Source organism: Pezoporus occidentalis, unplaced genomic scaffold (assembly GCF_034315485.1).
Source record: "Pezoporus occidentalis ecotype Australia unplaced genomic scaffold, CSIRO_AGI_Poc_V1 ctg9, whole genome shotgun sequence".
Lineage (NCBI taxonomy): Eukaryota > Metazoa > Chordata > Aves > Psittaciformes > Psittacidae > Pezoporus > Pezoporus occidentalis.
This window is the reverse complement of record NW_026916262.1, coordinates 5040211-5066444: the sequence shown is the minus strand read 5'-3', so window position 1 is coordinate 5066444 and position 26234 is coordinate 5040211. Positions and strand designations below refer to the sequence as shown.

The 26234-nt window shown below is 39.6% G+C and overlaps 1 protein-coding gene across 1 annotated transcript; it reads right to left on the bottom strand.

Moving 5' to 3' along the window:
- Positions 1-159: 159 nt before the first annotated feature.
- On the bottom strand, positions 160-10378 carry PDK4 (pyruvate dehydrogenase kinase 4). The gene is made up of 11 exons (XM_062605121.1): positions 10145-10378; positions 9289-9430; positions 8237-8308; positions 7469-7653; positions 6965-7054; positions 6380-6457; positions 5653-5729; positions 4828-4926; positions 4430-4540; positions 3592-3705; positions 160-2588 (listed from the first exon to the last, which is right to left on the bottom strand). Exons 1-11 carry the CDS (start codon positions 10290-10292, stop codon positions 2445-2447), a joined length of 1260 nt encoding a protein of 419 aa, XP_062461105.1. The 5' UTR covers positions 10293-10378; the 3' UTR covers positions 160-2444.
- Positions 10379-26234: the final 15856 nt, after the last annotated feature.

Genomic DNA, 26234 nt, shown 5'->3' with positions numbered 1-26234 from the left:
TCAACAGATGCAACACTAAGCACGAGCAGACCTTTGTTTCAGAGTTTCTCCTGCTACACCTATTGACACGGTATAAATGTTGATTTGCTTAACTCTTGTTAAGGCTTAAAATAAAAAGGCCCTTGCTTGCACAACATTTCTGAGAAGAAAAAGACAAAAACCATTTAGAAGATTTTATTATAAAATTATTTCAACATCTACATCCAAGTAAAAGGCTTAAGGCTACAGCTGTACTTTCAGGAATAAAAATTCAGTAAATGCTGAAAAAGGTTCTGTAGTATTTGGGTAGGTAGCCCTTAAGAAATTTTTAATACCAGAGATTCCATGTGAGTTTCTTAAGTGCTATACACACCTCTGTCTGCACTGTGAATTGTGTTCTGCAACTTCACTGCAAGCAACATTACAGATGTGTTTACAGCACCCATGTGCCTTACCTGCTTTGAAGCAGATGTTCCAGCACCAACCTGGAGTAGCTGCAGCTATGCTACAGACAGACAGTATACCATGAGATCTCAACTCATGTTTTAAGCATTACAGGGTGCAGAGAGAGGTGTAATTTGAGTTTACTTGACAACCATGACTACCTAGGTATCTTTTTGTGACCTTGATTCCAACTCAAATACTCAGGTATACTATGGCAGTTAAGGCAGCTTTTTCACACCCGTATATTCTAGACAAAGGTATTTCATTTTTATCATCCATTTCATATACTGAGCCGAGCTCAGAAATGATCTGGTGATTTCTGGTGACTGCAGCTTATTCCCTGGGATAAAAACGGCCTTGATGCAGTACTGAGTGTAATGACTTCAGTAGTTATCAACAATACTTCTAAAGGTAATCTTTAACATTCCTTTTAAAAATATTTGGTATTCACAGTAGATAAGAGTATGGAGTGGTTTTCGGTCCAACAAATACAAATCTGTTTTAGAAAAACTGTCACCTGACTGAACAGGATGCTTTAAGTACTGTACTTACAGCTTCTTGAAAAGTATCATATTCACTTAAGGTAAGATGCTAATTAGTAAAAAAAAATTCAAGTAATATTATACAGCCCTGATAAACTTTGACTGGCCAGTTTGACAATGTCCAATAGTTTCACTTCTATTGTTACAAGGGAGAAAATGCACAAAGAAAATGGGAAATGAAGCAGCTTATTGAGAATGGAATATTTCCCCAATAGCTCTCTCCCACTGGCACTGTTCCTATGACAATTCCCCATTGTTTTGCTGTTCATGAGAAGTATTTTGTTGTTTTCAGTGCTGTTCACCTTTCAAAACTTCTCTTTCCTAAGCTCTTTCTACTGCAATGAACAGTTCTTAGAATAGAATTCTAATGCAACAGTACCTGTCCTGAAAACCTTTCAAACAGACCTTCACCAATCGTTGCAGCTTTCAGGGTGTAGAAACCCCATGTACTTCTTTGAGCTAGTGTCAATTTTGTATTGGACCACAAATACAACAAGCAGATTTTAGTTTAGTGTCCTGAGCCACTGAACTTCTAACAGCAAGACAAAAAGGAACCACAAGACCGTGTTTTAAACACACCATTTCCCACATCGTTCTTCCATAACACAGATCACCAAAACCTTTCCATTCAACTTGCATCTCTGACTTCAGTTCTTAGAAAAACCTGACTTACGTGGCACATGCTTTCTGGAGTGCAGATGTAGCCTAAACTTACAGCTGCTATAACCAAGTAGCTTTCCATTCCTTTCCAGTACTTTTCAAAATCATCCTCATTTCCTTCTTCGTTATCTTATGCACAGGAGACTTACATGGCTAGTTTTCCCTGAACACCTTAACTTAAATCTCCTGTGATGTAACTCTCAGAGCTAGATATCACATGAGAACTATTATGTTTGTTTGGGTTTTTTTTTTAAAAAAAACAGGACTTCATTATACATGGAAAACACTTCCTCCCTCCCCCCTTCCAGTCAGGCTGTATTTGAATGCTGTTTGTACGTTGCTACAAGACTGCCACGTTAAGTGGATCTTTGCCTTTCCAAACGTTATAAATACATCTTTAAAGCATAGGTGTTGGCTACCTGAGAAGTTCTATAAGATGAACTGCTGGTAACTATTCTAGGAGGAAAATATACACCAGCATAACCGACATTTATCAGTATTCAAGCATTAAAAAGGACTTGAAAAATTGCACACCTCTACCACATCAAGTTTTTGATCATAGTTAAAAATATAGTCTGTTTTTCCTCTATACACAGATCTTCAAAGACACATGCTCCTGTTTTCCTCAGCCTGAAGGCTGCAGAAAGATTTCGCATTCAAAGCATACAGCCTAGGCTGTAAGAGCCTTATCTTCTTTATCTTCTGCCAGTCCTAAAACTGAAGAATTTACTTGTTTGGAAGTAGATGAGTACTTCCAAACATTAGTCTTTTTTAAGAAGCCAGCTTGATCCCTTCAGGTGCCTGGATACCAACTTCTCTTCAAATAGCTGCACTCTGTTTTGATAAATTCTTTGGGTCTTTACTTGGGACACACCAGTCATCCGCCTCTGACGTAGCCTGGTAACGCTTCGAAGATGATTTGTTAAAAACTGGCAGTTTTTCTACTGAGTCTGTTGATAGGGCCTAAAAATCAAGAAGGAAAAAAAGTTACTTTGTGCCTACCTCTCAATAGTGCCACTTGGTAGAAATTCATGCAGTTATGTTTCATTAAGCCACTGACACTACAAAACTTATTTACACAAATGTTTCTACAATAGATGCAGTAGTTTGTGTTTCAGCATATATGTCTGCTTTGGATAAGGACAAATGCAGTAACATCAAATCATATTTATAAGCCTTTAGAGTTTCCCTGTAACCTGTTTTCAAGATAGTACTGAAAGATGAGGAAGAGATCTTTGATTTACAAAACTCTGGAGAAACTTTAAAATATGTTCCTTCCCGACTTCCATATTTTAGAATAATAATCATACTCTATTGGGAAACTCATACATAGAAATGCAACATTTATATTGCTGAACTCTCTCTTCCTTTTGCACTGCTTCAGTTTGTTGGGAACTATGGTTTTTGTTTACTAGAAGAAATTCAAAGCATGTTTTTCCCATGAGTAAGCACAAAGAATTGAAAAGAATATGTAGTCATTTTTTCCAGATTACTTATAAAAGCAACAGTGCATGTTATATGCCAGGTATTCAAGATTTCCCATATACACACTGTGGCAGATGTTGAATAGGACCACGTACTAGACTCTTTAAGGATTAGTTTACTCTGACAACCAGAATGTCCATATAAAGAAATAACAGTAAAGAAATCAGATCTGTTGTTCACACCTTTCTGTTACTTTACTTTTCCTCCAGTAATTTGTATTAAGATTTGTTATATACTGGTTCATGAAATACAGCCTAAAAACTGAGGGGACTCTCATTCATAGTTTTTCAAGTAGACTAGTTAAAGCCAAGTGACCTCTTTAATTCTAGACAGCAGTTACACTGCTGTACACTGGCATTGCTTAATAAAAATGAGAACTTTTCTACTCATGAGCAGATAACTTGTCTACCGCAAAATGCTGAGTAGTTACCTCACTGCATTAATGGTGTGTATTGTTTATTTAACCAAAATAAACACATACCTTCAAGTAGATAATAGCATCTGTTCCATAACCACATATTGAGTAGAGATTTAGATCTCCTTGAAAGTATTTAGCATACAGACGAGAAATTGGCAAGCCATACCCAAAGCCAGCCTAAAAATAAAGTACAAGACAATTTATTTTTAAACAGTGTGAAAGCCTTCAGAGATTTAACTATTACAAAGTCATTTTCACTTCCTCTTAAAAGAGGAAATAATTATATAATCAATTTCATACAGAATATTAAAACTGACCATTAAAAACCAAAACCACAAGAAAAAAAAACAATCAAACAAAAACCGTAAACAAAATCAATCAAAAAAGCCCCAAGAAATCTCCATGAAAGAGGGAGGGTTTATCTACATGTCCCACTTTTACACATTACATTCTGTATTATCCCTCCCCCATTTTTCCTAATACTAGTAGCAAACTCGTAGTAGATTACTAGTAGCAAACTCCTTTTGCTAATCAGACAAAAAACATTCTAAGCCTATTCCAGTTGTGCTGGCCTCCATAAAGCTAGCATAACTTGTAAGTTCAAGGAGCAAGTGGGAGTGAAGACCAAATAAATTGTTACTGGAGTACAACAAAAGAACAGGGTTAGACTCAAGTTGGAATGCTCTTCTTTGTTTATACCTTTAAAAGCACATTTTTGTCCGCCAAGCTAGATATTAAAAACCTGTTTCAGAAAGCATTAACTTGTATTTATGAGGCCCATTAATCTCTGCATATTCCAGAGAGCAGTAGGGTGGACATAGCATTTCATTATCCATTAACCTAATAGTCTGTCCAACACTTAACAGCCTTATTAGCAACATGAATATTGAAAATATCTTACAAGAGGGGTATTTCGATCATCATCCATTCTCGGCCTTGGTGCTGTGGAATACATGTAGCTGAACAGCTGCTCAATTTTCCTTACTGGAACACCACCTCCTCTGTCTGAGATCTGATTTAGGAGAGAGTAAAATTAACTACAATCATATACCAAGAATGGTATATAAAATGCTGTTATTTAAACAAACCTTTCCAATAGTAACAAATGCAAACATTTGGTTTTGTAGCATGTTATTTTTCATTTAGCTAATTGCACTAAATGGAGGGTATGGCCAGAATGCTCATGCATACTATCTTTGATCTGTTGTCAAATGCTGGAAGTTCTTTTAATAGAATTTTCTGCAGCATATGCAATCAAAGATTACATTAAACACATATGGTAGTAGGGCAACAAAATACCTTAATTGCCAGGTCTTCTTGTCCTAGAACAACTGTCACTTCAACTGGAGAAAGAGAAGGACTGTCTTCTTGGAATTCAACAGTTGCCCTCATTGAATTCTATGGAGAAGAAGGTCACTATTATCAGAGAATGTTGATAATCTATACGCTTAAAATCATACCATTGTTATGCATAGGCTGAGCACAGTTACCCCCTATTCTTATCAGGGCCTAATTTCCAAGGAATACACTTAGCAACTTAGCAGAACAGAAGAGAGGAGATACCACACCAGAAGTAACTAAGCATAGCCAAACTCTTCTATGCCTGGAAGATCATACTCATCTTGCCCAACATAATTCAGCCAACGTAAAATAAATAACATAGTATCTTTAAAAGGCACCAGGTTTCTGAAGAGCAGAGTTCAGAAGTTGCTATAGGCTGGCTGCCAGAATTCTGCACCCCATGTTGACCCCACATTAATTGAGGCCCATTCACTACTTCAAGATACATCACCCACTCAACCAAAAAGGCACAAGGGCAAATCTGCAGATTTAGAGATTTAATCTCTAAATGCTGGTGAGCAGCAGTGGTCACAACTTCATGTCCCACTTTTACTGTCTCTCCCTTACCCCATCCCATTTACCATCACAAGAAAGCATTCAAATACTCTCCTACAAACTGAAATCATTTCTTTCTCAATTGTCAAAGTTATTCCCCAAATAAAAAATTTTTAGAAAACTCATTGTCCCATGCAAAGCTTTACTTCATTCAGATCTAGCTAAAGATTAAGCATTAATTCTCCAGCTCAAGACTACTAGGGGAAGAAATAGTTTATACCAGCATACCTTAAAGAGTTCAAAAAGCATGTGAAAAAGATGAGATGGAACATATACAATGTTAATTGGTTCTCCTGGGTGTTTTCCTAGAGAAAGGGAAACATACAAGCAAGACTTAAAAGGGTGATGGAATTTTTCTGTATTGTATCCAAGTTTTGTATGCTAGACTTGGATACAAGTTGTATGCCAAAACAAGCAAGATAAATAGGCTTCAATTTTGTTCCCTGTCCACACAAATGAGCAGACAACTCAGAACAGTATTTAGGCTGAATTGCCACTTGCTTAAGACTTTCTTTTCAAATAAACTGGAAAAAAAAAATAAATCAAGTATTAACTCCCTTTTATACGCAGGGGATTTCAAAGGTTAAGCAGAACAGCTGAGATTAGATGTATGCAGGCAGGCTGGATGAGAACCAGCATTTCAGTCAGTAGCCTCACTTTCTCACTCCAGCTACAAAGCTACTCTCTAACAACTTACTTTAACTACAGGTTAGTCTTACTTCTCTCAAATTCATAAATACTAACTCAAGAAATCTAGTATTTAAGATACTATCACATTTGAGTTTCAACACAGAAGATTAAATGAGATGCCTGTATGAGAGTATGAAGAGGAACTAGCCCATGACAGATCGACTGGTATGATCCATTATAGCTATAAAAATAAGAGCCGTTCGATTTAACAAAAGCAGTGGTTTGGCTACTGATAGGAGAACAGACATAAAAGCTCTCTTCTTACCATTGACTTGATTAAGCTTCAGTTCTGGACATGTTAAGTAATACTGGTCACACAACATCTTGGCACTTTCATAAGCATCTGAAATATTTAAATAAAGATGTCAAGTATAGTATCAAACACTGTAGAAACTCATTTTAATACATGACAAAGTATGATTTTTTAAACTGCATTAGCTGCTAAGATGTTACGGCCTCTATGCCTGTGTCTCAAAGGACTGATAACATTGCAACCACGGTGTGCATTAAAAATTTAGAACACATGGGCAGCACGGGCAAATCCTCAGTACAAATTGATAACTCTTAACAGATGCATCTGTTATATATCAGTAGGTGATGCCAATCTCAACACCACAGATAAGTCCTACCTCATCTGTCACTTGCTAGGCCTTATTCCAACACATTTTTATGGCTACTTTGTATTTTAAATTCTATCCTATAAAAGCTTGTGTTTTGATAGACTGCTTTCACCTGCTCCAATAAAAAACAGTCCACATCCTTTACAACACATATTGGTTACCTGAACTGCTTGCAATCAGATATAAATACTGATCATGAAGAGAAATATTAAGGATCTTAGAATACGTACCATTCACTACTTCAACAACATCACAGCAAGGATCAATACTTCCAATGTGCCTTGGGTGCCCTGAGCCGGATTTATCGTCAAAAAGAAGGGCTGTTTGAGATTAAAACAATACTGTGTTATTAAAAAAAAAAAAGAAGCCTTAAATTTAGACTAATACAGTGTTATCACAACATATGATCACATAAGATAATGAGTGTTGTTTATGCCTTTTGTGAGCCAAAAATGTTATCTACTACCACCAAACATGGTTGATTTTTCTGTAGTTCAATATCTAAAGGCTTTTCATATGTAAAGAATGAGGTGCCTACATATTACACAAAGTACATTACGGTTAACTTGTTTCCTAGACTAAAGACTTTCCCATTACTTCAGTCATAAATTCAGTTCCTAACTTTTTATTGTCCCACAAAATCACCTGCAGCAGATCAACAGTTTTAAGAAATGTTTACATTAATATGTTTCTCATTAGGGTGAAGACTTCCTCAGGTAAAAATTTCTACTTACTGTGTTGGTTCATTAGCATCCGAGTGGAAATACGGCTCATGTAAAAACGATCCAAAAAATACTGGATGTTTTGATTGGTGACAGGATCAACTTTAAAAGTATCTTTGTATTCAATGACTCCTTGTGCCATTGTAGGAACCACATCATGATGTCTGTTTCGGACTCTAATTAATGTATCTATAAATCTATGTCAAAAAGAGATCTTTTTAGAACATCATTCTAGGACTACATGGAGGCAAGATTTGTACAATGTCATTATCTAATCCAGCAGCAGCACAGGTAAGTGCATAACTACCTTAATATTAGAATACAGTCTATTTTTTTCATTATTTTGGAAGTAATTCATTGCTGACCTAACCCGTAAGAGTTTAATATTTTTTCATGCAAAATGCGTTCTCATTAGTCATGTCAAATTCACTCCCTGTTTACTACTGATAATAGTTTAAGCAGAGGAGAATGTGAGAAAAGGGATAAAATCCTAGCTGATGTCTTGCTAAGCAGCAGAGATGTGACATCAGATACCTTTGTTGATACTTCTCTGTCATGGCAGCTCAAGAAGCAGTATGCCCTTGAAATGAAGCTGCAATGGGTCATACTTGTTTACAATACTGCTGGAAATTATCACAAATTTAAACCAGCTTGTTCTATCTAGCACTTCCTGATAGATTATCAAACTCAGGTCATGACAGCTGTCTAGATCTAAACTGACTACACTGTGAAAAGTGGAATGCAAGATCAACAATTCAAAGAAACAAATGAAAAGCTTACTCAGATAGGACTTTTTGGTCATCTGGGTTTTTGTGATGGAACTCGATCAGCTCCCTTAGGCTTTGCATATACCTATTAAAAAAAGAACACAAGAAACATATGCTATTACTTTGATTTTTATTAGTGTAGGGACTTTTTGTCTTGTCCAAATTGTTGCTCTTAACAAGGCACCTTGAAGTTTCAAGTACCTTCGAAGTATCAAAGTTCCATCCAAGTATGGAATCACAGCTGAACAATTCATGACTGCCTGAACCCTAGAAGTTTCAAAAGTCCCTTCTTGTGCCTGCTACTCACAGGAATCTAAACCGTCACTTTAGGTATGCAGGATCCCCTCACAGTTCTTGAGAAGGAAAGTGTTTCAAAAGAAGATCCAAATGACAACATGGACCAGAAACCACCTAAGCCAAGTATTTATATATATTTTTTTTTTTTTCACAAATCTGATCAGCTTTGGCACACGCTAAGTACTTGAGCCTCATGTGCTAACATCTGACAGCCTTGACGCATGCTGCAAAGCATTAGATCTCACTCTAATACTTTTGTCCTTTATGCCAGTAAAGCAAGGTTGAATCAGCTTCAACCACTGCGTCAACAGCACTCTATTCCAAACACCTCCTGCACAGGCAAAGGCACTATGCTATGAAATGGAAGTTCTGTTAGTAATTCCATCAGTGAGAGAACCAAACATGTATACAGCCTGCTTTCCCATTTTTATTTAGCTCTGAGGGTCTATAATGCTATGGGAAAACAGAACACCTTTCCTTCTCTCCCTTCTTTAATGGCAAGAAATGAGATTTGCTCTACCAGCTATTACAAGCCACTAGCTTTAAAAAAGAAGAACTATTCAAAATAACAGTCTACCAACCTAATTTTCAAGTTAATTTTACTATGCCAGAAAAGGACAATATGCAAGTTAGCAATTCACCTTGGATGAAGGAACTGCATTTCTAGTGTATTTTGTTATTGTCTTCTACTCTTCAAAAAAGTCTATGACAACAAAATTCCCCAAGCTATGTTATTTTACAGGCTGAATTCAAGTGGCTCTTACTTACCAGCTTTTTACTAATTGTACTGATGGAGTGCTTAGTAATTTATCAGGAAGAAGATCGATTTCTCTCAGTATGTTTGCAAACCTCACAGGGAGTTCTTGTCGCAAAAATGCAAAAGAAGTTCTCTCACACCCATTAGTTGAGCCTATGAATAAATCCAAAATAGTAAGAATTTTAAAAAAAAGAAAAGTTTAAAAGTTTTTAGATGCAACTACAAAACGTTGTCTTTCCACAGAGTTCAGGACTAAATTCCTCTGCAGTCATCATACTGTTACTGGCCAGCTCTCCTAAGCATGCATTTATGTTTGTGCCAAGCGTTATTCGCATGACAGCAAGACATCAATCTGTGTACATTTCCCATTTAGACACAGGACTTATTTTTAATCCTCTAGAAAAGGCACCCCAGGCTTTGTAAACAAGGGCTTCTTCAGGGTGACGTCTGAAAATGTCATGCGAGCACAGACCTCACAGCTGCCAAAGCAGTAATCAGACCTGGGTACAGCTTGTTCACGCCAGCAAGACAAGGCTAATGACACCTCCCTCCCTGATAACGTGTACCACTGAACACGAAAACACCCCTTAGCTAATGAACTCTTGGTCCCCCTCCCTCCTCCTCCCATCCCATTAACACCACCGAAAACAGAGCTGTAGCTGTAGCCAGCTTTGACCCTGGCAGTCACAGCTCACCATCGCCCAGCAACGGGCCAGCCGGTGCTTCAGGAGCCCTCCCGCCCCGCCGCCACCTCCCCCGATGCCGGCAGGTCCTCAGCGGGACTCGGTCCTGCCACTCCCCTCCCTGCGCCCGGCGCTGGGCTGGTAAACGCGCCCCCGACCCAACCCGGCTCGTTCCGCCTCTCACCGAAGTCCAGCAACTGCTTGATGGAGAGCGGGGATGGTGAGAAGCGGGAAAACTGCTCCACTTCCCGCGGCACTGCGCGGCTGCTGTTGACACCGCTGGTCCCGGCCAGGGGAACGGCGGTGCGCAGGGCGATCCGGGCGGCCTTCATCGCTCCGGGGAGGTGGCTCTGTCAGTCAGTCAGTCAGCCTGTCGGTCGAGCGGTCAGCGGGTGGGTGTCCGATAAGTGGCTGGCCGGTCGGTCGGTTAGTCAGTCAGTGGTGGGGGTGGGTGTCCGATAAGCGGTCGGTCGGTCGGTCGGTCGGTCGGGCTGTCAGTCGGCGGGTGGGTGGGTGTCCGATAAGCGGTCGGTCGCTGTTTATCCGGTTGATGGGTGCTCAGTCTAGTGGATGGCAGCAGAACTCCCACTGCTCCCACACCTCTGCCTGGTGGCTTCACGTGCCGCCTCTATTTACAGCCCCCGAGGGGCGGGACTCCGTAGGACACGCCCCCTCACCCCCGCCCGCCCCAAAGGGAACATTCCCCGTGCGGAACGGCTCGTGACGGCCCTTGGCGGGACTCACCGGTTTTTCACACACACACACACACACACACACACTCCCCCCCGCTCTGTCCCCCTGTCGTTCCCCCCCCCCCTTCCGCCGCCGCCAGCTGGCCGGGGAGGCCGCGGGGGAGCCAGCGTGGGACCCGGTGCCGCCCCCGGTGACCTTGTTTACCGGGTCGGGACTGGCAATGTCAGCCGCGGGCGGGCTTGCCAGGACCTGAGAGCGCCGCTCGTACCCCGTGCATCATTGGCTGCTGGGGGGGGTGCAGCTTGGAGGAAGCCAATGGGGGCTGGGGTCCTGGCGCTGGGGGGAGTTGGCGCGGCGCTAAGAGGAGCGGTGGTGCGGTGTTGGTTAACCGAAAGGAAGCGTTCTAACGGCGGTCATTGCCGGGGTGCTAGCGGTGAAGTTCCCCAAAGGCCAGGGTGCGCGCAGAGGGTATGTGGAGGTGCAGAAGGAGCAAAATTAGATCCTAGCCACGGGGTTCGGGCTGCTTGACAAGTAGGTCATTGGTGACCCCGATTAATCGCGACCAGAGATCTGGAGACGCTGCTTCGGTGACGCAATGGTCCCACATCGCTGTGTGACCCTTTTCTTTTACTGTCTGCAGCTGACCCAGGCGGTGGCTGACTGAACAGCTTGTTTTCAAGCTGAGCTGGGGAAAGCCAGCACACCTTTCGTCCTCTGTGGAGGGGAACTTTGATCTCCGGTGCTGCCTGGCCTTGGTTCCCAAGTCCAAATCCACTTCACTAAAGTGAAGTGTGGAGTGTGGAGTCAGTATCAGCAAAGGACTTCCTGACATTCCAAATCTTGGTCAGTAACAGCAGAAGCATGTGGCAGTAAAGCACCAATACAAAAGAATATTCCTTAATATTTGTATACAACTTGGGCCATTTTTTATATGCGTATGTTTCTACACACATGCAAATATGTGTATTTTTTCTCATAGGAAGGAATATGCATGCCTAACCAGAAATCCATATAACATAGTTTAGTTAGGGAAACACTTTAACTCATCATTAAATTTTTTTTTTAGCTTTATCTCATTTTTGCCTTCCTAGTCATTATATCTGCTTATAGTTCAACTTCAACTATACTTTCTGTATTATTACTTTATTGCTCCCTGTTTTCTTATTTTATTGGGAGAATTACTCTGTTACTGTTCCACTGGCTGTATTTTACCACAGGGATTGAATGTTGGCAGAAATGAATCAAAATGAAACAAAATCTTAATAATAACAAATGTAACCATTTTGACTTTTTTGTGTGCTTGCCAGAAGTTGAAAATTTGGAAATAGACGCTGGGTTTGCTTTTGACTCTTTTAACTTTGCCTGCAAGTTGCAGATGATTCACAGAAGTAGAACTAGCACACAAATTTGTTTAAATTATGGAGCATGCGTAGGACAGCTTCTGTTTTGTTTCATGTTCTTCCTGAAGCTGCTAGTCAATGGCAAGCAGGAATCTTGAGATTAATGCTTAGCAATAAAATCTGAATCAACGATGTTCTCCTCACAAGGCAGTTATTCTAGTTTATAAGGTCATTATTTCTGTTCCTGTTGAGATAATTTATTTTAATCTGATGGTGTGCTGACTCTGCTTAATATAAGTAACTTGTTATGAATAGGGATAAAGTCTACTGGTAATAATTCCTGTCCTTTACATTCATTTTCTTTACAGTAGTTTGTCTTTTTGTAGTTTTCCTGGTAGTTATATGCCATAAAGGATGAACAAAAATCTCAGATATTCAGTTTACCTCTGAACAAACAAGACAATTGGAGTTGCAGAAAATACAGGAAGTGGTTTGCGTTCCTCAATTATTAAAAGGGCAAGGCTCCAGTTACTCCAAACTTGGAAGCTTTTCAAATGAAAACAAGAATTTTACATAGCAGCAGCTCAACAACTAACAATTTAAGCAAGCTTCTGGAAGAAGCATATCTGCTTCATAATGCAAATTTGCTTCTCATTCTTTTTATGATGGGTTATGTGTTGCAGTAGGTTCTGAACAACATAACTTGCCATTTCTGTAAATATAAATGATACATCTGGGAAATAATTGTTAAGGATGTCCTCCTGAATACTGGGCAAGACAGCTAAGTTTTAGGTGCAAAGGTAACAGTATATCAGGATTCACAGTGAGCCAAGCCGCATGTGAAGAAGACTAGGTTGTGAAAGTTGTAACCACTTCAAATGACCCCACCATCTATCCTGTTTGTAGTACTGTTTGTTCTCACTTTATTTCCTTTCCCCACACCATTTTCCCCGTCTTCCAGAAGCTCCAGAGCATGTGACAGTTGTAAGTGCAGGTGCTGGAGAACAGCATTTTGATGGTGAAGGAGAGTTCCAGATTTTGAACTGCAGCATCCATCAGATGTTGTCTCATTTCTGCTGCTTTAATATTTTAACTTTCCTCTTCTGAACTGCCTTGGGGCAAGTTTTGGAAAGGCAGTAACAATGCTTTCAGCTGCTCAATCACAGTAATGTTTTGCCAACTCTCCTTAGGAAAACAGAACTGCTTTTTTGGCACAACAGCTGGGTCCAGGAGAGTTTGAATGAATGAAAGCAGGATCCCTGTCCATTTATCTCCTAGTTGCTATCCATCTCAATTAGCTGTATCTCTTCTCAATGTTCCTTATGTCCTCGCCACTGCAGAGACACAATGTGCTGTACTTAGGTCAGAGCTATATCCTGGCTCACCAGGCCACAGTTGCTGATGTCTAGTAGTGTCTTGGCTTATTTTGCCCTATCTTATTCTCTATGGGGACACAAATTTAAGGCTCTTCTTCCTAATCCACCTGCCGACAAGGGCTGGTGATGCAATGTGCTGTGCTGGGGTGGGTGCCCTGTCCTGACCAGCCAGAGTATGTGTGACGACAACTGGTGGGGTTGCTGCTCTCTAATAGAATGAGTCTTGGCTCAGTTTCCCCTGCCTTTTCCTCAGTGTGGACTAAAATTTGAATATCTCCTCCTTAAACCATCTGCCAGTTTGTACCCAGTTTGTAGGAGGTTTGATTATCTATTTAGACTAGGTTGAAACGGTTAGGAGGGGTGGTTTGGTGAACAGGTGAACAGGCAAGGTTATTGGAGTTTTTTCCCTTGAAAAACGTAACTAACATTTTCTACTAGGGACAATTTCTAACTTGTCTTTTGTAACAAAGGGTAAACGATGACTCAGGAGTAGCAGTAAAGTCAGGATGGAAATCAATGGTAGTGCTACAAAGTTTTAAAGGTAAGCCCTAGGAATGGTCTGATGACGGAAGGGCATGAGCTGTATTCACAGAACTTTGTGAAATTTCCAGTGGTAACTTGGGCAAAGTGCACACCCTCCACCTGCAGGTGGGTCTGTATTTATGCAACTGGATTGATATTTTGATCTACTAACACTTCTGTTTTCTAAGTATTTATATGGCACTCTGCTTGGAAAAAGAGAGACAGAAATAGCATTACAAACAAGGGTCATATCTTCCTGTTCTCATCTTTCTGTCACCCGACGCAGGAGCTGAGCTGCCGAGCTGCTGAGGTCTCCTGGCGTGGCCAAAATAGCCAAAGTAGGTGAAAGGTTGTGGAGCAGCACACAGGCTGGTGTTCAGTAAGGCAAAGGTCCTGCACTTGCGCAGTCTCCCCCACTGCTCATAGTTTGCAAAAGTCAGAAGTACAGTACCTGGATCATTTTACTGCTGGATCTATGGCTGGCCAGCAGCCTGCTTGGAGCTGTAAACACCAGGATGTGCACGGCAACGCAGCAGCCCTGAGTAGGAGATACCCTTTTTCCTCATGCCCTACCTTGTTAATCCATGTATGAAATGTGTGTTAACTGCTTCAAAATCAGTGTGAAGGAGAACGGATAGCTGATTTCAGAACTGCTTTTCAAAAAAAAATAGTGCGAGGCTTGCATGAGATTAATTCTGGGTGTTTCAAACTGGGAGCGTAGAGAGAGCAGAGAGAGAGACTGTTTGGACTATAGCTGTACCATTCGAGAAAAAAACCTAGGACTCAAACTGTGATAAAGTATAACTTAAAAGTGTTTATCTTGAAAAGTTTGTCACTAGAGCATGTTGAATTCAGGAGGCTGCTTTCTATGTAGGAAAATAGTAATCTCCAGCCAGGTACACCACTGCAGAGGAAATAGAGGTGAACTCTCTGTGGGCTGGCACTGATCTAAAGTATACAGCTAGACAAAAAAAAATATGTCCTTCTCCAGGCTCAGCTGACTACCATGTCCATTCTTGTGGATGAGCATGTGGCTAAGAGCTGCTGATGAAGAGCAAAAGAGGATGGAAACGTATCATCAGGACAGCTGTCACTCTGGGCCATGGCTGCCTTTACTGTGAACAGCCCTGCTCTGCAGAATAGCACCTGGGGAAAGGTGGACAACTTGTGAAAAGTCAGAAGCAGGTGAATGTTACCAAAATAATACAACTTTTAAGGCCTAAATATGCTTCAGCAGGATCAGAAAACAGTTTTATTTTTCTGTGGGAAAATGGGAAGGGAGTTAGTGGATCAAGATGGATCAGTTTGAAAGTTTTAGATTAGACATCATAAGAAACACCTCAGAAGAAGGTGTTTAAGAATGAGCTCAAGCCTCACCTATAACCTTTACAAGGTCACAGGCAAAGTCAAGGGCTTTGAACTGGTACATATACTGCTTTTCTTTTTCAGTGTGGACCACTCTGGGTGAAGATGAGATTTTTTTTTAAGTCTTCTGTATCAGCGGCACTTGGTACTTTTGACTGTTAGCAGGACAGTGGTAAAGTGGATGAGTTTCTGCTCACAGCAATAGGCTTGAACTGTTTCTCCATGTTATTTAGTCTGAGGTTGATCTTAGAAAGCATTCTGTTTCCCCACTTGTTCCCTCTCAGAATGTTTTTCATCAGATCTGGAAGAATTTATTTTATTTCAGTGTCCAACATCATAGGAACATGAATGAGAAATTTAGCCTAGGAAATATTAAGCCAAGACAAGAGACATCATCTAGAAGAAGACTTGCTACAGTGTTATCTGGCCACCCTTTAGAAAGATGTGGAGTTCATGATATCACTGGAATGCCGCTTCCCCCTAGTGTTTCCGAATACCCAAGGGAAGTTTGTTTCATGTTTGCAGTTTTGTGACTATTATTACTGAAGTGTGAACTCACAGACACTAATAAAGTGATCTCATACAGATTGAGTTCCCATAATGTACTCTACAGAAGATATCCACACAGTAAGTCTGTGGGAGTTCTTTTATTTGGTGAAATGTATAACCACAGGCTAAGCTGTAATAGCTGCAGCTGAATATGAAAATGTAGCTTGTGTGTTAAAATAGCCCTGATAAAGAACCAGTACAATAAAAAATGTACTGCACAATTAAAATTGTTTGCCATTGGGTCCAAATAAGTACAACAATATTTTTGTGTCATGACTAACAGATACGTAATTATGGGTGAATCATCAATGCAATGTTGCTGGAACATTAAGAGCAGCTTAAACAAGGGAAGCTTACCATTAACTGAGGAACTGCTTTAATCTCGTGGCATATTAAGACTCTAGCAAAATGCACAGTTTCACTGTGCAGTTTTAGTATGTTTACTCTTTATTGTAATTCCTTTAATATCCTTTATTATTTTATCCACATTGGCATTTTAAAATTAATTTTTCAATGTAGTGCTCACCTAATAGTTACCAAACTGAAAACGAAAATCATCAGAGCTATGGTGGTACTCGGTTTCCAAGATTTCAGTCTACCTAAAGTGACATAAAAACCCCACACTAGCTTAATATTTATTCATTTCACTCATTGAAATTACCAATATTCTAAATGAACTGTAGTGGTTATATTTATAAGCGGCATTTATGAACATGCATTTTATTAAGTTTCTACATGGTAAAAGACCTCTAGACATTCAAAAATACAGAATGAATAGAGTTTTAACTGATGTATTTACCTATTTTTAAAAAAAGTTCAAAATGGGTGCAAATACAAATCTTGTTTCCCTACTATCCAGGGCATAATACCTGTACAAATAATCAGCAATGTGTTTGCAGGCACTGGATTCTCGAAGAAAATATTTTAACATACTAGTATTAGCTTACACTCTGTGAAATAGAGATGGAAAATGTCTTTGTTGTGAGACCAACTGAATTACAAATTTAGGTGGACAAAAGTTCATGTTATTCAAAAGATAGATTTTCACTGCACAAAAATTAGATTCATTGAAATGTGTAAGATCTCAATTGATTCCTGATTGATAGGAAACGTAATTTCCACATACACACTCACACAACTACTGTTGAAGCTGGAACTGGCAAGTCTTCTATTTCATAGGCAGTCATGAGTAATACATATTTAAGTAGGGTTGAATATTTGGGGATTTCCTCATTCCCAGAAAGAAGTATAAGCTCTAGTTCATTCAGTACTGGAGAAATGTGAAATTTTAATGTTCAGATCAAGCAGTAGATCTACTATAAACCTCTACTCTAGCCAAGAAAACAGTAACCACAAGAGACATTGCTAGCTTTCATCAAGTGCTGAGAGGGAGGGCAAGTACTTTCCCCCCACTGTAGATGCTGGAGCACCATTTTTCTGTCTGCTTTCTGTTACAGACATGCTATGTGGAAGCCTAAAACCCTGTGTTTTATTTGCAACTTCCTATTTGCTGAAGCTTAAGAAACAGTGATAAGGAAGTTATTAAAGACACACCTGAAATTCAGAAATTCATTGTAGTTCCAGCAAGAACAGGGTAATAATTTGAGTGAGAAACTGGTGTTGCATGGCTGTTGCCACTCGGAAGTAAACAGTTGTATCTGCATTTATTTTTATGGGTGTTCTGGGCTGTCTTAGAACATGCACCTCAAGTGATGTATGTGCTAATCTTCTCTCATATATGGAAACACAGTGTCTTTAAATTGTAAGCATATAAGTTAAAAAGTCAAATCAAATCAATGCCAAGAATCCTAGACGGTATGTATTTTTTTCTGAAAATCACCTTCTTTAAGTCCTTGGAAAAAAACAGAGACTTTGTGAAAGCAAACTAATAAAGAGATTTCTGTAACATTTCCCATTTTAAAAAAATCTTACTCAAACCTTCATTACTCTTCTTGTTAAGTACAGTAAATGGATATGGATGTGGTGTCTGCGTTTTCCATGAGAAAGGCTCAAAGAGGTGGTGGACTGCATTTTGAAAAGTGGTCTGTAATTTCATGTGGCTGCCTAATAAAGGTTGTGAGACCCTGCAGCTCTGAGGGATATCAGTCAGAGTTGTAAACCCATATTGCCTTCAGGAATTAGGTGCTAGTTCTGACCAATATCCTGAATTCAAATGTACTGCTGAAAATGTGGGATAAATTTCCACCCCAAGTCATTCAAAGAGACCAGTTACAGCATTTTGACTCCCAGAATTTTCTCTTTCAAATAAAAAGGGTGTGTGTGCCATGTTTAACCATTCCAGGAGAAATCTATCTAAAATTGTACTTTTGAAACTTCCAGATAATTCTAGCCCTTTGCAGTCAGTTCATGTCTCAAAACCTTGTTCCAAATGCTTGAATGCCTTGAGGCAGAGAAGACTCAGAGGGAACACATAAAATTATATAGGAAAGGCACCAATTCACTCTTGCTGAGCAGTAATTTGGTTTGGTTTAGTAACCTGTGAAGTGGTTAACTAAAATGATGAACTTTAAGGAAACTGTAAAGAATGTGATTATTGATATCTGCTGTAGGTGACCTTTATGTGCTGAAAAGATCATGAGGTAGTCAAAACAAAAAAATTACAACCTCCTTTTCTTCTTCTCCTCTCTAATGGTCTGAAATTGAAAAATTGGAACTATTGAACCCCAGTTGAAGTTAGGACAGCCAAATAAAACAAGGCTACAACCTGCCATTTGCAGTTTTCCAAGTATGTTATTTATGTTCCTTATAGACTAAATGCTCCTGCTCGAGGGAGTTGTGACTCACCACCCCCACCTGAACATACATCACTTCAGGTTATTACCATCCAGTCACTACCTCTCCATTAACTTCCCCCTCTGTGGTAAAGAAACACATTCCAGTATTTCAAAGGGATAGATAGACACAGATGCAGATCATCCAAAGGTTTTTTTTCCTGATTCTTTTCTCAGTGCTCTGATAAGGACTGTGTGCCTTGCTGCCTTCCCTCCCTCCGTGTACCTCGCTGGCTGCTCTTTGTTTGCAGTTTGTGTTAATGTAATCTAAACTGTCAGAATTATCAAATTTGTACTGGTATCAATCAGCTTGCAGAATATGGTGAATGCTTTAACATCATAGTTCCTGGCATTACATCAACATAGTGCACATAACATTTAAACCATTAGCTACGCAGATGACCTTTTAACTTTCCTTAGGAGCATCTCCCACAGTTGTACGGAGTCAGCATGACGGTTACTACTGCATTCGGAGGGTGGCATTTTAAGAGTCACCCATCATCTTGGTAAGGGACCAAAAATGCAGTTGCATGACGCTGGGTAAGTCCCATGACACAAACATTGCCTGGGTGTGCTAGATGCTGAGAAATGCTGCTGGGGCCACAGGCCTGAGCCAGAAAAACATTGCTTTCCTTGGTGTAAATAACCTCTAACAATTCCCCAGTAATTGCATCAGTTGAATTATTTTTTCCACGTTTCCCTTTGGAAAGGGACCCTCTCTGGTCCTGTCCTATCTTACTCTTTTCATTTTAATAAACATGTTTTCCAGAAGTACACTGGACAACTTGACTGGTGCTTGAAATATGCAATTGCCTTATTTTTCCTTTTTTTTTTTTGCTATTAGAAAAGTTAGTAATTTTTTTTTATTTTTTATGCCTTGTACGCTGTTTACAGCATGTTTGAAAGGGTGTGTTTCCTAGTTCTAGTAGGAGTGTATGGACTGTCTGATCCCAGCTGCTGCATGTATTTGCTACCTAGTCTTGATTTGGCCTAAGAGGAAGGTTTTATGCTTGTAGAACAGATTTATTCTGTGTTATGACTGGGAAACTGAGCTGTCACCAGCAGTGTCCAACCCAGACTTTCAGATGCTTTTTGAAGTATTTGGGGATCTGACAGCTGTGTGTCTGAAAATAAACTAAGCAAAAGTTGTTTATAGGAAAGGACAGGCTTGGTGTGCTCACTAACTACTGCTTTGCTGAAGAACTTGCTGTAATGTTCTGTACTCATCAGAGTTCAGTTAGCAACTGACAAGTTCATGTATGAGTAAAGTGGACATTTTCAGCAGGATGGCATGAAACCTTCTTGGCAGCTGCAAATAGTATGAAGTATTATGCACAGATATGGCAATATGAGATAATAGAGAAGATCACTGAGACATCCTTGAAATGATGGGTTAACTTCTCAGCAAGAGGGAAGTTGTACTTGCAGTTATCCAATTATCCAGTTACTGGATAGTGTGTTAATGACTGCGAATGAAGTTGTAATCCAGTGTCCACTGCATTTAGTCATATGTTTCCAGTTGTTTCATCAGTAGTCTCCAGTGGAACTGGATCAAACCTCTGTAAGATAGGAGAGGGCAAAATGCCCACTGAAAGAAAAAAGTCAGTTTAGGAGTTCGTATTTAAAATGTTTCAATCATTTTAAAAAACTTTCAGAAAAATATTTTGAAGTCTGATTTGCCCCTTGTAACACACTGAATGTTGCTTTGCGCAGGATCTCAGTGAAGAGAGCCCCCTTCTTTCAATCAGCTGCTGGGGCCATGGCTACCACATTCTGGTAGCTTTTCTGATCTTCCCAGACTAGACATGCATGACATGTCAGATAGCTAGCTTCATTAAACTATCCCAGCCATGTTCATACAGTATAGACTTCTTCCAGGACAGATATTCTATACAGTGGTCCTATCAAGGCCTTTTTAGGATTCATACCAGTATGATAAAAAGGGCTCTGATTAGCTGTTGCCATAACAAATTTGGTACCTCATAGCTGATGACGGAGAAGAGTTCATCTCGCTGGGCTTTTTTGGTATTGGAGAGGGAGAGGAACTGGAAGAGAAAGTCAACTTCAGACCCATACTCAAAATAAGACTGGTCAGAAGATGAGACATGAATTTTAAGTGCTGCATACTTTATTCCTAGCAAGGCACGCAAGCCTCCTGCATTATGCAAAACATCATTACTTTCCTTATTCCCTCAGATTTTAGATATGTTTTTGCTATCAGCATGAGCAATGTTTCATGACTCACTGATGTATGTATGTCTAGAAAATTCCCTAAACATTTTACATGTGTAACTCTGTTGCCTGCATTACTTTAAATTGTGAAAAATGGGTACTCAGCATAGAAATTCTGAAACTGGGTACTCATTAGGGAATCAGATGCAAGTCACCTCAATCCAGACACCTGGAGTGTTGCTTAAGGCTCTGCACCTCTATGCACCTGTTAGTAGGGTAAGAAACAGGGTTAATTTAGAGAAGAGAGGAGGATGCCTGAATGGAAGACCTCATGCAATATCCTTTAGGGAAGTAGTTTTTCAGTCAGCTGCACACGGATGCTTACCTTTTGGCACAGGAAAGGTAGAAGGATAGGAGAGCTCTGCTCACCAGTGGAGAGAGAGCAGTATGGCTAAAGTGAGGTCCTGTCTTGGAAGGCAGTGGAGGCATGTTTTCGTATGAACCCCTGTGTCAGGGGCTTTGCAGATTGGGATGGGGTTGGACTGAGTGTGCAAGGCTGCTGGGTCTCAGGTGAACACCAAATCCTCAGTCCCAACTCTCATTGCCTGTGAGCAGTGTTCAGGACTGTGTTCAGACTTAATATCCTATGTTTTATTATTGGGGTGGATAGTGGTGTTAGAGTTACAGTAGAGTTACAGTTAGGGAAAGGAAGAAGGAAAGGAAAATTGAAAGAACCTAGATATTGTTGTATCCTGTGTGATGTGCATGGACATGGAGAGGTCTGCTGTTGATAGTGCACTTAGACAACATTTTCATTTATGTTTTCAGGTCATGTATTTTCTTGTGGGCACTAGTCACTTTGCTGTTTTTGCTGTAATGATTATTTCAGATTTATGTTTAGGGAATGAAAGTAGCCGAGAGTGATTTTTGTACCACCTGTGTAATTTAGAGTTCATATGAGGGTTGGTATCCATACAGGATGATGGGTTATGATTTATTTCAGTGAAAACTTTGGTCACAAAGTATGCCAAAGGCAATGGTTTGAATTCAGAAAGAGATTATGAATGTCAACCATTATGGAAGACAAAGGGTTTCTCTTTCTAATTTCTATATTCACAAGATTATCAGTGAGGTGGCATCTTCTTTACCATGGCTTGAGTATGAAGCAACGTGAAACACTTCAGCTCCATTTCTCCATCATTTTTGACGTCAAAACCTGTCAACAATATATTTCTATATTAAGAGTTTTCAGGGTGACACTGCCAAAACAAAAAACCATCTTGAAGTTGATTTTTGCAGTAGATGTGTATCAAACTGACTGTCTTAATGGGAGTTCACAGTCCTGAAAATCAATCCATGGAGTAGCCTGCTTTGAGGAAGGCTCTGATGATAGTTGGCAAAGAGTCTTCTGGGAGAGTAACCTTCTGAGAAAGAACCCTTATCCAATATCCCTGGAAGATGTGCCAGGTGGCAGAAGGTGGCAGGATAAATGCAAACTGTCATTTGCACACTTCATGTCATGCATCCTCCTCCAAAACACACTTATCTCCCCACGTCTGTGGTCTGTTATACAATCATTTTTGTAAAGTGGAGAATTCTGGTCCAGTGACCAAGGTCTTTCTGAATTCTATGAATGCTAAATTTAAAACTTTCTATTTCTAGAAAAGATGCAGTTTTAAAAGAAAAAAAAAAAGGAAAGAGTGATTTTTACTTTGCTCATTTTCATCTTTGCTTACAAAATACCTCTATAACATTGAGAAACCTTATTTTAAAATGCTTTTCTGTAATGTTTTATTTAACTTCATTCCACAAAGAATACTTGGTTGTCTCACAGTGAAGCATGTTTTATAGTCTCCCCTGTCTGTAGTTTTGGAACAAAAATTATCTGTGTGAAAGGTTGCCGCTGGGAGTGAGTGATAATGTAACCTCCAGGTCATGGCAGTGCTGCCACCTATGTTCGTTCACTCAGCTCCAGACCTTTTCTGAGCCTTGATTTATGGAGATTACCCATCACCTAGTAGGGTAGTGTTACAGATGGCAAAATAAAGAAGTTCTGCTTCGGAAGCAAAAGAAATGTCTCCATAGGCAACCTGTTTATCCTGGCCAGCAACACAAAATGTTTCCAAGAGGCACATCTATTTCATAGTGTTACTACTGGCCTTCCTGATCATGACTTTCAGAGCAAGGTTTACATTCCTCTCTGAATATTAATGTTTTAATCCTTATTTTTCCTAACATTATCTATTTTATGGTTTAGTTAGTAATGTTTCACTGCAATTCACCTCTACAAAAACCCAAACCAGTCCACCCCAAAACAGCAAACCCAGCAAATCAACCTCAAAAACTCTGCATGGTTTATGTACTGCTTGCGGGTGTTTTTTCTGGTGTATCACATTCTCCTGATGGACAGGGAAACAAACTCTCTTCTTCTGATCTGGAAAGCTTTGCGATTAAAAGTTTTCGTGGAGAGCAGACTATCTGGAAGTGACTTATCCTCATAAATGATGTTAGATTTGAACTGAACCTGTGTAAAGATCAGATTTCTGATAATTTTTACAAAACAAACTTACAGACTCCATTATATGAATATGAGAACAGGCATCACCTAGGAGAATAATGTCAAAAACAAATCTATAAAGTTTGAGCTACTGTGGGTTATGAACAACCTTTGATGTAGCAGTAGGGTTTCTCCAGTTCGGGTTCTGTTCTGGTAATAGAAAAACGTGTATTCTGTGAACAGTAAGATTTTTGAGGATATCAATTTTCTGTAAGTATAAACTCACACTTTATGTATATATATGTATATTTAGTATATGTACCATGTTACATACTTATTTAAGGGTATAAATATTCTTTTCCTTGACAAAATATTCGTGAGAACTGACCCTAGTTCTGCAAGGAGTTTCAGAGCAATTCTGCACTAAAGATACAATGTGGGTAGGGCAATGAGCAAGGTAGTATATTATTACTATTTAGTTTCCAAGCAAACAGGCTGCAAGCATTTGAACTAAGTCTAGACATAATTAGAGCCTGATTACATCTGCTGCATGACATAAACCCAAAGCTACTGGCTTACATAAATGGAAATTATTTAGTTTAATGAAGGTATGAAAGGGATATAAGCATAGCTCAGACAAATTAGTTTCTGTCAGAAGCATGGCAGTCATAGGTGTTGATTCTTTAGAAATAGCCTATTTATGAGCACTAGGCAGCAGTACAATGGCATGGCATTCCTTTTTTCACTCTAGGAGGCAGTATTTAAATAATGTTTTACAACTGACCGAGAACTGAATAAAATGAGAAATATTATTTACTATTCCATGGATTTCTCCCCCTCCTTATGTCTGAATTAGTTGATGATGTGTTGTTTTTCTTATTTGCAAAGTGTCAACATTTCCACAATACATAAATCTTTTCCCACCTTGGAAAGAAGCAGTTCCTGATTCATCTGCATTTGTCTGAGAGCTTGGTATGCCTACACGTGGCAGATTATCCACATACAGCATGATTTGTGGTTTGACTCTGAGCAGAGATTGTAAGGGAAAATGTGATCTAGGCATATATAAATAGATTAGGTATTTAGGATTCATCACAAGTTGTTGCCAGATCTAATCTAGACCTCTGGTCAAGCTATACCTGTTTTCTCTTTTAACACAGACAAATTCAATAACATTTTGGAGGAAAATCCTGCAGAGTTGAAAATTAAAACTCTCATAGGAATTAAAGATTATTCTTCTGAAATTATTCTATGCATTCAGGTGTTCCATTTGAAGTTTTCAAAGCTGTGCCAGTTCACACTAACTGTCTGTCCCTTTGCTTAAATCAATACCAGCTAAGAAATTAATGGGGGAAAGTATTGCCACTAGGTGTCTGTGTACGGTCTTCATGCAAAAATGGAAGGAAATGGTTTTAGAACAGACAAATGCCTTTTATAGGCCCAAGTTTCTGGGAGTGCAACTCAAAACAGCTTAAATAGATGACTGATCTTTCCTTCAAAAAGTTGACTTCCAGACTTAGACTGTGCCCTACTACAGACACTACCGTATCCCCGGATTTTGGCATAGTGAAAATATCTACTAGGGAAACTTCTGCAAAACATAAAAGCTTGTTCTTTCTGGCCCAGACAAACTAAGTTTCTGATTAGTGCTTTTAATGAGAGTTTACTCCTGGAATGGGGAAAATCTTGGTGTGCAGCTGTTAGAAGAAATGTATGTTGTAGCCATCCTTGATAAATAATCAGAGAGAAAACTTGGCACTTATCAAAATCCCTAAATTAATTGTAGTCCGATAAATAAAGAAGCAGCAAAAAAGAAAAAAATATCTAGAGAGCAAAAGGATTTGAAATACGCAGTAGACTTTAATACAGTGGATGAATTCTGGCTAAGACATATCACCCCAGCAGATTTCTGTGTCAGTGCAGTATGTCATGACAGTAAACTCAGCCTAGGTTAGATATGACTGTGTGGAACTGTCTGAGCTCAAGGCTGTCACCTGCTGAGATCATGAAATGTATACTTGCAGTGCTGATCCTTTGTTTTGCCTGGTTGCTTTCAGTCATACTTAAGACTCCTGTTTACAGGTTTTATTTCCATTTGTTTTCAGTGTTTATAATTGGTCATGTGAGTGTCTTCTGTTGTTCACCAAAGAATTTTTTTTAATCATAATTGCAGATTTCTGAGCAGAAAATACAAGTTTTCAAGAAAAATCTTCAAGCTGCTTTAAAAATCCCTTACTTTTGCTTTTTACATTCCTGCACTGTGTCACCAGATAGATATACAAAAAGCAACCTATCATTGCATCATTTTATATAACCAACAGACCAGCCCTACAGGGTGTGGAAAGTCTGTAATTACTTTGGAGATTATTTTATTACAATTTCTAAAAAAAAAAAGTATTTCTTTTTCCTGAACATTTTGTCCACTGTTTTACTTATTAGTTGCAGGGCAGCTCATGTTTCTGAGGCTGGTAGTGGTGGATTAAAATGAAACAGGAATCTTAGCTACAGCACACATGTTAGAAAGGGTCCAGTTCCAAGTCAAATCCCCACGCAGGAAGAGATGACCTTCAGGGGACTTGGCTGTTCTGTGGATCCTGCACAGATGACTGTCAAACCCACAGAAGTCAGTTGATGTCAACAGAGTAAACCACTTTTCATAACAGGTTCAGTATTCAGGCAAATTTAGATAATAGTATCTAGAAAATAATAATGATCACAACACAGTAGGACATAAGCAAGCCAGGAGGTTCCTGGAGTGCATTCATAACTCCCTTCTCCAGATAATAGAGGACACAATGGGAAGAGGTGCTCTGCTGGGCCTCATACTCACCAACAAGGAAAGGCTTGTAGGGGATGTGAAGATCAAAGGCAACCTTGGCTGCAGTGACCAGGAGATGGTGGAATTTAGGATCCTGAGGGCAGCAAGGCTGGTGAAAAGCAAACTCACAACCCCAGACTTCAGGAGAGC

Bases quoted from the DNA above. Each gene is read 5' to 3' on its own strand.
- PDK4 (XM_062605121.1), bottom strand. From the start codon at position 10,292: ATGAAGGCCGCCCGGATCGCCCTGCGCACCGCCGTTCCCCTGGCCGGG. The intron at 9,431-10,144 runs GTGAGAGGCGGA...ATTTATTCATAG, and splicing joins CAAGCAGTTGCTGGACTTCG to GCTCAACTAATGGGTGTGAG. The intron at 6,458-6,964 runs GTACGTATTCTA...TAAATATTTCAG, and splicing joins TGTTGTTGAAGTAGTGAATG to ATGCTTATGAAAGTGCCAAG.